The sequence below is a fragment of the Prionailurus viverrinus genome, unplaced genomic scaffold (assembly GCF_022837055.1).
Source record: "Prionailurus viverrinus isolate Anna unplaced genomic scaffold, UM_Priviv_1.0 scaffold_35, whole genome shotgun sequence".
Classification (NCBI taxonomy): domain Eukaryota; kingdom Metazoa; phylum Chordata; class Mammalia; order Carnivora; family Felidae; genus Prionailurus; species Prionailurus viverrinus.
Window position 1 is genome coordinate 27203 of NW_025927605.1, and position 12538 is coordinate 39740.

General features: G+C 46.3%; 1 protein-coding gene and 1 non-coding gene across 8 annotated transcripts in view; both read left to right on the plus strand.

The window, feature by feature from the left end:
- The window catches only part of LOC125158403 (cAMP and cAMP-inhibited cGMP 3',5'-cyclic phosphodiesterase 10A-like), a 60732-nt gene that overhangs the window by 27178 nt on the left and 21016 nt on the right, over window positions 1-12538 (plus strand). For 5 of the 7 annotated variants that reach the window (XM_047845396.1, XM_047845395.1, XM_047845394.1 and 2 more), the window contains 2 exons: window positions 377-519; window positions 2992-3084. In XM_047845396.1, the coding sequence (XP_047701352.1) occupies window positions 377-519; window positions 2992-3084 (236 nt within the window). Of the gene's footprint in view, window positions 1-376; window positions 520-747; window positions 799-2991; window positions 3085-12538 lie in introns of those variants that run through there. The other 2 variants (XM_047845391.1, XM_047845397.1) reach the window with 2 other exon arrangements.
- TRNAK-CUU (transfer RNA lysine (anticodon CUU)) lies at window positions 2486-2558 on the plus strand. The gene has a single exon. It is a non-coding gene; the product is annotated as a tRNA-Lys (tRNA).

A 12538-nucleotide genomic window follows, 5' to 3' on the forward strand; every position in this document is an offset into this window, starting at 1 on the left:
CAAATACCAACCCGGCAGAATGGCTCACCCGGGGGGCACGAGGGTAAGCCCAGAGTTTCTGGAAGAGGGACCGGCGTGAGGGAAGGGCTCTGAGGGGGCGGGGCCGGTAACTGCATTCCAGCCCCTTCGAGACCCGTGCGGTGTCGGCAACAGCACGACGTGCATACCCCGCGGCTGTTTGTTTGTCCATATCGGTGCCGGCCGGTGTCAGCACATTAACAGAGTGTTTATATGCTCATATTTGTTTAGTTACCGCGCTCATTTGCTGCCCAGGTGGAGTATAGGTCAGCTGACATTTAGATTTGTGTCTGATAACGTTTGCCTTTAAACTCTGAATTTCTCGTCGGCTCACTCTCGCTTTATCGTTTGTCTTTAGATATATGCAAAAAATCCGGTGAATGCCGACCGTTGTGCACTTTTCCAGGTAGACCATAAGAACAAGGAGTTATATTCAGACCTTTTTGATATCGGAGAGGAAAAGGAAGGAAAAGCTGTCTTCGAGAAGACCAAAGAAATCAGGTACAGCTAGAAGTAGAATGTCCCTATACTGCGAGTGCGGCTGTGCAGGTGTTCCGTTACCCACCTTTCTGTGCCTGTTCACAGGTATGCTGACAGTACTTGTCATACTGTGATATCATTCCCACCAGGACCCGCCTCCTGAAGGTAGTACTTCTGGGAATGACATTGCAGTGCCAGCGAAACCGCGCCTAGGAAGCTTTAGCGTCACTCCTGGAAATGCCGTCTTCCGGAGGCGGTCCTTTTGGAAATCATGTTGGAAAAACTTACTAGTGCTCCCAGGTAGGTAAAGGAACATCCCACGTGGAGTCTGCAGGTCCTCTGTGTAGGAGCGGCGGGGTATCGCCGACGGCGGTCTCAGCGTCCAGACCGTAGCGGAAATGGACCTGATAGACTGAATGACTTAAGCACACGAGTCCGTAACCGAACAGCTGGTGTGGTCAGTCAGATAGCACACTCCCGCTGCATCTGGAAACTACAGCCTTCTTCGTTCCTTAAGTGGCAGCTGCCGTCGCTTAAATGGACGGAATGGGGTCTGACTGTAAGGCGTGCCTGGCACGGTCAGGTCGCACAGTCTGAACCGCTGCGGGGAGCACCGTCACTGACGCCCAGAGATCGTCCTTGCGTTCCTTTGCTTATACGTCTCGTGCAACTGTTTTTCCACGCAAGAGCGTAAGGCGCTCTGGTGGTTGCAAACGCCGTAGGAAAACACAATTCCTCACGAACTAAGTTCCGCTCTTCTTTGGTCTGTCGTGTAAGAGAGCGGATCAGGTGCCAGAAACATGCGTGTGGCCCCGAGCCAGGCCTCGCCACTGCCCCTGCCCCTGAGCACTTCCCCTTCTGTGCCGGGCCCTGCATTCCACACTCACGGATTCGCAGTCCGAAGTCGTGGCACTGTTTAGATTTGTTATTATTACTTGTTTTATTTCTGGTGTATTTGCTTTTTAGCCCCTCAGTAAGTCAGTCTGCACGTAGTCATTTAGGTAAAGGGAGTTCTCTTGCCGAAGGCTCAGTGTCCCTTAACGGTGCTGGTATCGATCTCCTTTTGGAGACGGTCACTCGAAGTTTGCGTGGACGGGCCTGGGAGAGACAGTGAGGGGAATGTGCCGGCCGTGCTTGCTCCAGTGGCCGGCTGATGCCAGCCGTGTATGTGAGCGCCTGCCTCGCCAGGGCCTCTGCTGACAGAGGCAGCCAAGCAGGAAAATCAGGCATAAATCATGAAATGGTTCTAACACTCTTTTCCTACAGCCGTCTAATTTGTTCTGTTTGTCTTGCTCGAAGCTCAAGAAAACCAGGACGAAACAAGCTTGCTTTCTATGCAATGTTGGGTTCATTTTTTGCTCTTTTAAGAAAGTTCATTCTCTTTTGTGTCGACTTTCCTTTTATTTTTTCCCCTAGGGAACAGCCTTAAAGTTGAGCTTTATTTCAGGAACAGTGATTTCCTATAATGTCGAAAATGTAATATTACGAAAATTATTTTCCGGCTTTTGAAATCTGTAGATATCGTAGACTGTAGACATCTTTCTTAACTAATTTTGAAACGAGCGCATGAGCTATGATGATATCACAACGAGAAAACTATAAAATGAGAATATATTTGTAAAAGAAAATGCTGATATATCAAAACATAATTAAGGGTAATCAAAGAAAGCGTGCAGTTTGACTGTTTTTAAATTTGGCAAATTAGAGAATTAAAGATACTAGACGTTGTAAGTTGTGTTATTTTTAGGCAGCGCTTGTGTTATAAATGCCTTCAAGTCCTAGTCCTGCATAGTGTCTCAAGTCGGGTGTAAACTCTCGTGTAACCTATGAGTTTGGCTACATGTGTGGTGTGGTGGGACGTGTACTGGTGTGGACCTCGTTTCTGTTGTGCCACCAGTATTTTAGGAGTACTGACAAATTACTGAACCTTATGGGCTTCCGTTCACACCACAGTGAGAATTCGTTAAGAAAATTTATGTTCAGGAGTGCCTGGCTGGCTCAGTCGGTAGAGCGTGAGGCTCTTGATCTCAGGGTCATGAGTTCAAGCCCCGTACTGGGCATAGAGCCTACTTAAAAATTAACAAATAAATAAATAAGTAAAAATAGGTATAAATAGTTAAAGAAAACTTATATTGCGTCTCGTAAATTATAAGGTGCTTTGCAACTATAAAAGATTATTATTGGTCATGAGAGGAGACTGCTAGTTCATTGTTCAATTTCACCTTGTGACCCAGTGTAGTTTAATGTATTGTGGATTATATCCTACAACAAGCTCTCCCGTGATGACCGTGCAGTGGTTTTCTACTTTACCTTTCCGTATTATGTCCTAATAAGGTGATTTTGAATACGTAAACGTAAAATTAGTGCGAGTATTTAAAATAAAACAGTGCTTTTTCGCTTACTCTTTAGTGGGTGGTGAAATGTTCCATGTTCCGAATTATTTGACATCATCTATATTTTAATTAGCATGTCCCTCTGGTTTTATATCTGCAGATTTTCAATTGAGAAAGGGATTGCTGGTCAGGTAGCAAGAACAGGGGAAGTCCTGAACATTCCAGATGCCTATGCAGACCCACGCTTCAACAGGTATGAAATAGCTTACGGCCCATCCTTCTCTCTGTCACGTCCCACTTGGCTGGAGCCTCTGTAATGACGCGCCCCCAGTTCCCCACCTGCCATCGCCGTGAGGTCCTTCCTCCTGGGCGCTCTGTGACACTTTCTTTGAACCAACTCTCTTATCAGTCCTCAAGTGTTTTCAGATATTTATAAAATGATGGACTCCAAACCACTAATGCTATCCAGCTACAGGAGATTAAGATGCGATAAACACATTTATACAGGAGCAGTTTAAACTTTTAAGGCTGCTTTCGTTTTTATTATTATTATTATCATTTTATTATTGTTATTATAGTGTTCTCATTTTTTCCTGGGCATATTCTCCATCAAACCGTACCTTACAAGGCAGTAACCTCTCCTGATGAAATTTCCTACCTTGGAATCCCTGTCCCATCATTAATTAACTCTGGAGTGACCTGGAGTGAGTTACTTTATCTCTTGGAGTCTCAGTTTTCTCATCTTTAAAATGGTACATTGATGCCTATTTTGTAGGGTGTGTGTGTGTGTGTGTGTGTGTGTGCGTGCGTCTAAAATTAGAGAAAATACTCATAAGAGATGGGGCAACTTTGCAACAGACAAAAAGCAGGGGCTCAATGGATTGCCGCTTTTATTGGATATTATTCAAGTTGGATATCAGATGGCTTATAAAGGTTTTTTATTTTGTTTTGAGTTTCTTTGGAGAATTAGAAACCAAATTATATAATCTGATTTTAACAAATCTTAAAAATTGGAAGTCTCAAGATTGATGCTGTGACTGGTAGGGAGTAATAGTTCAAATATTTTGACGTTAGTGTTCTATTAATTCAAACATTTGGTTTACTTTAAGAGGCAATTAAATAAACAGTAAGCATTTTTTTCAGAAACTTGATTAATGACGAACATGTGCAACTTGTATATAAACACAACTTTATCTTAGTAATGTTTTATCAATAAATTACGAGCATGTAGAAAATCTCAGGTTTTTTTCCAAAAAAACCCAAACTTACTATTTTAGCGCTTAAACATTGAAAATATTTATATATCCTTATTTATAAAACTGTTAGATAAAAATTTTATGGGTCAACTTTTAAGAACCATGAAAAGGCAAACAACAGACTGTGAGAAAATATTTGCAAAGCTTGAATCTGACAAAATACTGTCTCCAGAATATGTAAACAACTCTTCCATTGTAATAGGATACTCTACTGTAATGAATAGAACCCCACATTTTAACAAACATTTCACAAACGAAGATGCATGAATGGCCATTAGACACATGAAAAGATGCCTGATGTGAGGGAGATATAATTTGACGATGAGATCTCGTTACACAGCAGTGTGAACGGATAGTTTTTAAAAAGTGGCCCCGGCAAGTGCTGGCAAGGATGTGGAGAAGCCTGGGTTCTCATACTTTGCTGGTGGAAATGGATAAAGGTGCAGCCACTGTGGAGAACAGTTCTGCAGTTTCTTGTAGAGTTAAGCATATACTGACTGCACTCAGTCGGCTGCACTCCGAGGGATCCAGAAAAACAACACGTATCCACCCAGAGATTTGTCTGCACATCTGCAAAACAGCATTTTTCACAATTGCCAAAAAACTGGCTGTCAGCAAATACTAATATCCATGAACTGGTGAGTGGGTAAATAAGATGGATATTCCATACCCTGGAACACTGCGCAGCCATGAGAGGTGCTGGACCATTTGTACCGTGGTACCTGCTACGATATGGATCAGTCTCAAAACATTACTCTAAGTGCAGGAAGCCAGGCACGAATGGCTGCCTCTAGCTACCTGGCTGTGTCTGTGGAACTGAGTCCTATTTGTAAAAAATATTTTCTCGAAATCAGGAGGCCGCAAACATTTTCTATTAAGGATCAGTTAGTAAGTATTTGGGGCCATAACGTCTCTGGCACAAGTCCTCAGCTGTGTTGCAGGGTGGTGACAATCCATTCAAGAATGGTGCGGTTGTGTTCCATTAAAACTGTTAACAGGGGCGCCCGGGGGGCTCCGTCGGTGAAGCGTCTGACTCTTGATTTCGGCTCAGGTCATGATCTCACGGATCGTGAGTTCGAGCCCCACATCAGGCTCTGTGCTGACAGCTGCAGAGCCTGCTTGGGATTCTCTCTCTTCCTCTCTCTCTGCCCCTCCCCTGCTCTCTAATTCTCTCTCGTTCTCTGTCTCTCTCTTTCTCATGTGAATAAATAAATATACGTTAAAGAAATAAAAATGTTAACATAGCAGAGGGCTGTTTTGGCCCATAGTCTGCGGTGTGCTGACCCCTGCTCTAAATTCGTAAGGTGATAACTCCCATTTAAGTTTGTTTGCTAGCAAGTTACATCTCTCATAGCCTACAGCCAAGTCCAAAAGAACGCTATTTTACCGAATTTATTATATTTTTGCTCTGCATCCGGTTTGTCTGTGTTGACCTGAGCATGCTGGATTCTCAACACCGGATGATAAACTGAAAGCCCCCTAGAGACTGTCCTGAAAAACTCTTGAAAATAAAAGAACAAATTGGTTAGGACGCGTTTGAAAAGATTTTAGCTCAGTACTTCCAAATGTCACACTGTCCTTGAATTTAGAAGCTAAGTGGCCCCATTACAGTTCCTTTGTAATGGAAGCATGTAAATCACAAAACTCACTTGAGACTTATGACGGAATGTATAGTTCACTTTCTGCTGTGTGTGTGTGTGTGTGTTTGTGTTTTGCTCTCGAACGCTACCACAGGGAAGTGGACTTGTACACGGGCTACACCACGCGGAACATACTGTGCATGCCCATCGTGAGTCGGGGGAGTGTCATAGGCGTGGTGCAGATGGTCAACAAACTGAGCGGTAGTGCCTTCTCGAAAACGGACGAGAACAGCTTCAAGTTGTTTGCTGTCTTCTGTGCGTTAGCCCTACACTGTGCCAATGTAAGTGACGCTGTTTTAAATGTCTTTTTACTACTCCGTATCCACTTTGAACCCTTTTAGGTAAAGCCGTGGAAAGGTTTCTCCCCCCCGCCCCCCCCCCGCCCCAGCATTTCCTTCATAACCCAGGAAAGTGATTCCTGGTTGTACATATTTCATGAGAGGTCTTAAAATGCTTTGGGGGAAAAAAAAAAAAGTCTTCTAATAATTTGCATTTGTTTCAAGACGAATCTGTTAAAAACAAAAATGAGGTTATGTAAAGGTGCAATGTTCAAATATAAGGGTTACCTGTCACGGTATCTACTGAAATGAGTAAGGAAATGTTATCTAAACCCTTACTGTCTGTCATATGTCCTGCATTGGAGAGTCTTGTACAAAAGATGGCAGTGACTCCTATGTTGACACCCCCCCCCCCCCCCCACGACAGTCCCACTCGTGAGACCACGTGGGGCACATCTCAGCACGGTAGTCAGATTAGGGGTCAGTGCACTCGACTCCCCCACAACACATGTGCCCTGGTTGCTGAATGATCTATTAAGTGAGTTTCCGTTTGTTTTTTAGGCCTCGCTTTAAAATAGTTGAGATAAACATTTGGTATTAGGTAAACTCTGATAATCCTTTAATGATATTACTGGCATTTAAAAGTCCGGGAAAATTGTAACCTTTTACAAAGCTAAACCAATGTAAATGGGAGTCACCACCATACTAATGTGGAAAAGTGTACTTTTTGGAGATAGAACCTCGAGTTCCATAGGGACAGCCGCATAGCTGATGGAAACAGCTGAGAGATGATTAGGAACAAAAGTGGCAAAAAGCAGTACTCTGGTGACTAGGGACAACCGTATGCAACTCAGTGCTGTTTAGTAAGAACACCCCTCCACTGCGTCACCCTGTGCCCTCTCACGGGGACCTCTCCTGCCACCCAGTTCATCAGAAATACATTAGTACAGCCGGCAAATACTTTTTGCTTTAAACATTTTCTGTACCTGTATTTCTCATAAATCTATCTATATATATTTATATATATATTTATATATTTATATATATATATACATATATATATATGTACTTATATATAGACAGGCTTACATTTGTTTAGTTTAAAAGTTGCAGAGAGGGGACCTCTGGGGGACTCAGTTGGTTACATGCCCGAGTCTTGATTTCGGTTCAAGTCATGATCTCACAGTTTGTGAGCTCAAGGCCTGCGTCAGGCTCTACACTGACAGCACAGAGTTGGCTTGGGATTCTCTGTCTCTCTCTCTGCCCTCCCCCCAAAATAAATAAGTAAACTTTTAAAAAAGTTGCAGAGAATATAATTTCTAGTATATCATGAATATTGGTTTTTATCGGTTTTTAAAATTTTCTTTAGTGTTTTTATTTATTTTTGAGACAGAGAGAGACAGAGCATGAGCAGGGGAGGGGCAGAGAGAGCCAGAGACACAGAATCTGAAGCAGGCTCCGGGCTCCCAGTTGTCAGCACAGAGCCCGACACGGGGCTCTAACTCACAAAACTGTGAGATCATGACCTGAGCTGAAGTTGGATGCTTAACCGACTGAGCCACCCAGGCACCCCTTTATGGGTTTTTTTTAAATGTTTCCGGTGGAATCTACTGTAGCAACTTGAGAACATTATAGTCCATTTAAATATATAACAATAAGGTCATATGATCATAAACTCTAGCATCATTCTTTTCTCTCTCTGAATATGTATTTCTGTACCCCCACAGAAGTTTGATCTAATGTAACATGTTTTATGCTTTAAAGTGTTTTATTTATTAAGATAAGCTAAAACATGTATAATAAGTGTTAAAAACTAATTTTGGCTTGCGATAGTATATGTCATTATGTGATCAAAGTAACCATGTTACGAAATTTTGATAAATGATTATCAAAAGTAAAAAATATCAATTATTGGAAACTATTCTATCCTAATAAGATGTCTGTGGCTTAAAAAAGTGGTTAATATACCTATAAATACTCTCACCACCCACGTGAGAGCAAGCAAAGGCTGTGTTTTCAGAGCTCGCTACCACAAGGGAGTCAGCCCCCATCGCTTGAGTTTGGAAGAGAATTGAAGGCCGGCTGAGGAATAGGAAATCTTTATAATGGGAGAGAGGGAAGGCTTCAGGTTCTGCTCAGAGGCTGTTGGCATGGAACCTGTGGATGTGCTCGCTAGAAAGGGGGGTGCCCTATGTGATTGGGTTCGGGGAGCATGTTTGGCTTTTCCCAGTTTGTCCTACGTTGGAAGCAGGGGCAAAATGAGGGAAGCTGTCAGCTGTTGGTCCAGTCTTGGCTGCGTCTGGGCTATTACTACACGGGTATGCGTTGGCTTCCCAGACTAATGGCAGCAGAGAGTGGTTTCCCTCCTTGGCTGTTGCTACAGGTAGTGATCAGAGTTCTGTTTTTCTATATGGCGTGGCCCCTGTTTGTCTGTGTATCTGGTCTCTCAGACTCCTCCCCAGAGTCCTGGAGGAGGGGCCTTCCTGGCCTGGTGCTGGCCAGAGGCTTCCTGCCTCGGGCTCCCTCCTGCCTTCTGCCCTTTCTGGAGCCCCTGGTCCCGGTAGGTCTCCTTGCTATTTGCTGTGCACCGTCTCAATTCTCATAATAGCCCCCAAAGGGAAATTATATTCGTTATCATTGCCGCATCATAGCTCATCCCCAAATTTAGCAAATATTGATGATTTCACAGTTTTCTGAGGGCCAGGAAGCCAGAAGCGGCGTAGCTGGGTGGTTCTAGCTCAGGGTCTCTTGTGAGGTTGTAGCCCAGGGGTTGGTGGGGGCCACAGTCACTTGAAAGCTCGCCTGGGGGTGAAGGGTTGGCTTCCAGGATGGCTGCCTGACACAGCTCTTGTCTTGAGGCCTCAGTTTCTGCCCAGGTAGACCTTTCCACAGAGCCCCTCTTGAAGAACGTGCTTGGCGGTGGACCACTCGTGGGAGGGGTGGAAGAGTGAGCTTGTAGAGGGCAGTGGGTTAGCTATCATTGTTATGTAAGCTTCGTGGCAACCTAATAGAGAGAAACCATTAGCCCCATTTGACAGATGAGAAAATGGAGCCTCTGAAAGGAGAGAGATTTTGCCTGAGGACACAGAGCCTGTAGCTGATGTGGCCAGGATTTAAGCCCTTCTCTACCTTAAAACCTGACCCTAGCTCTTGCCAGCCCTTGGTGTGCGTCCAGGGGGGTGGGGTGGGCTTCGTTGTTAGGGAAAGACGCCCCTCCCCCAGCCCCCAGAGCCTCCGGGAGGCCTCAGGAGCCTGAGAAGTTGTCTGTCAACTGGGCTGCCTTCTCTGCTCTAGAGACAAGGAAGCTGGTGCCTCTGGGCCCAGCTGCCACCCACACAGGACTATTTTTACCCTCCACCTCAGTGACAAGTCTGCATCTCCCCGCTCTGGAAAGGCCATCTGGGTAGTCTGGCTGTCCCAGGAAGAGCCTCCACCCTGAGGCCACCGTTTATGCCCCGCTGTTCCCGCAGCTGTTTCTAGATGAACCTTTAGCTCTCCGGCATGCCTCGGCCAACCGAGGTCAGTACGACGCCTCCGTCCCCTGGATTCCTGTCAGCACAGAGCCCTACGCAGGGTTCGAACGCACGCACCGTGAGATCATGACCTGAGCCCAAGTCGGACACTTAACCCACCGAGTCACCCAGGCGCCCTGGGGCCATTTTAACGATACGAATGATTTTATTTGCGTCTTCAGACTACACACAGAAACACTTGAAAACTGCAAATACGTGACTGTTGTATAACGTACTTCAGGGAGTCTGAGAACCTTTGGACATAATTTATTTTCTGAAGTGGTCTCAAACAACCCCCTAGGATCCTGCGTGTGCTATTCATTTGTTTGGCAAACTCTCCCCGAGCCGGTAAAGGTTGCCTCCTGCCAGGTTCCTGTCCAAATGATCTCATGTTTCACCCTGGCAGACGGGAAGGTAATAATGTTTTACTGCAACTCTCACAGAATTAAAATAAACACAATTGTCAGGTTCAGCCTTTGTCCCCCATGCAAAGTGGAAAGCAGAGGAGGCCCCCCCCCCCCCAAAGCAGCAGGAGGGAGAGACGCGGCAGGGGTTTCTGTGCAGTGGTAGAAAGGGGGCCGCGCCTGTGTAAGTAGCACGGCAGACAACTGAGACACGGGTCATGGGGGGTCGTGGAGCTTCACACCCCCCTCCCCCCACCCCCCCTCCCCCCACCTGTCCGATTTGTGTTTTGGAGAATACCTGGATTTGGAGGACCTAGGATCTAGTTCTGCTTCTGCCCCTAATTGACTGTGTGACCTTGAGCAAGTTAGTCATTCTCCGTGGGCCTCGATTGGCTCATCTGTAAATCAAGGGATGTGGATCAGATCATCTTCAGTAAAACTGCATTTAGAAAAACAGGTAGTGGGTCAGACGGGCCATGGTCTGCCTTCCTCGGCTCTACATTTCCTGAGGGGTTCAGAGAGCACGGCGCCCAAGATCCCTGCCTGGTCTGCACCGAGAGCGCTGCCTGGGCCCCCATTACCCCAGCTGTGAAAAAAGGAGCATGATTAATACCTGCGTCCCGTGAACTGCCCCTTAGAGGTGACACTGACCAAAAGAGGTCTGTTTAATACAGGACTTCTCAGAGCCTTTAATACGTTGGTGTGCATTGTGAATTTCCTGGGGTGGGGGGGGGAGCGGGGCGGGGGAGGGGATGCAGGATGCAATATTTAACTAACACAAACTAATATTTTTTGCACAATGTACCTTTCAGCACAGTTTGGAAAATGCCATCAGCATAAAGAAGGGCTCTCAGTCTTCCTGGGGCTGTACCCCTTTAATAAAAAGGACAGTAGCGGATGCCATATACTGACCCTACATGTGCCTGAACTTACATCCCACCCGCCCTGCCCCGCCCCCCCCCCCCCCCCCCAGCCTCAACTCTGCAGGGTGTGTGATAGTATTCGCATGTCACAGGTGAGGCTCAGAGAGGTGAAGGAACTCGTTCAAGGTCACACAGCTGGGACGTGGCAGGCCTGTCTGGCTCCCAGGCTTCTCCCCTGCACCACACTGCCTTCTTAGCTGTCCCTGTCCTTCCACCTCACAACGCAGACACTCGCCCACTTGATTCTAATGCGCAGCCAAGTTTGATAACCATTGTTATAAAGGCAGCGATTCTCAGCATTGACTATAGAATCGCCTGGAAAGATTTTCTAGATGCTGGGAGCAGGGTGGGGGGTAGTAACAGGAAGGAGACGCTCGGGGCCTTTTCTGGGGGTGTAGTAAAGTTCTACACTTTTTTTTAATGTTTATTTATTATTGAGAGAGAGAGAGAGAGACAGAGCACAAGCAGGGGAGGGGCAGAGAGAGAGGGAGACACAGAATCCGAAGCAGGCTCCAGGCTCCGAGCTGTCAGCACCGACCAACGCGGGGCTTGAACCCACAAACCGTGAGATCCTCACCTGAGCCGAAGTCGGCCGCTTAACCTACTGAGCCGCCCAGGCGCCCCCTCCGCTTGATTTTATAATCTTCATAAGAGACAAGATGTTCAGCACTAGATTGTAACCATACTAGACTCTAACCCTAACCCCAACCCCAACCCTAACCCTGACCCTAACCTTAACCTTAACCTTAAGCTAAGCCTCATACTTTTTGATCTGTGTGTTGGATACTTGGGTGTGTCCACGTCTGTGAAAATTGTGGAGGTATATGCTTAGGATTTGTATACTTTTCTCTGTGTAGGTTATTCTATAGCAAAAAAAAAAAAATTTTTTTTAAGGAAATAAAAAAAAAGCTGTTGTCCTCAGCGCCTTCGCTGCTTCCTAAGAAAAGGCAGTCTGTGGCCCCAGACTCAACGTCTTGAAGATGCTTTTCACAGCATTGAGCAGTTGTTGGCCTTTGAGTGTGTGCCTGTCCTTGACAATGAACACACCTGCTTTCTTACCGCTGCTGCTTCTCCCTGGGCCGGTGCCGGGCTTAGCTACAAATTGCCCGCTGTTGTGCAGTGACAGGTACTCAACGGTCAGGCCCCATGGCTGGCTCCACAGCGTGTCCCTCCCACAGTTGGACTGAGAGGACCCCACGCTGCCCAAGTCCCAGGACTTAGGGCAGCAGAGACATAAGCAGCTACAGCAGGGACATAAACACCTGCGCCTAAGCTGGGAGCCCTCTGCTCACGTCTGCCTTGTATCCTAATGAGTCCCTGGACACATGCTCTCTGGTCTTCACGTACAGACCTGTCGGTGGGCCCATGGATGTCGGAGATGAAGGCTCTATTTCTCATCATCATCTGCAGTGAGGTGTCGTCACGCGACTCAGTTCTGGCCAAGAGAATGTACGTGAAGTAGTCTGCACAATTCTGGAAATTGCCCTAAGGAGGAGAGTGCTCTTTTCCCTCTGTTCTTTCCTGTTACTTGGGATATGGCCTGGAAGGGCTGCGTTCCAGAAGCCATATTGTGCCGTGGAACAAATCATGCTCGAGGATAAGAGAGCGACAAGACAGGGGAGGCTGGGTCCTCACTGTCATCTTTGCCCCCTGGAGCACCCTGCTGGCTGTGGGCTGACTCCCTCAGAGCATTT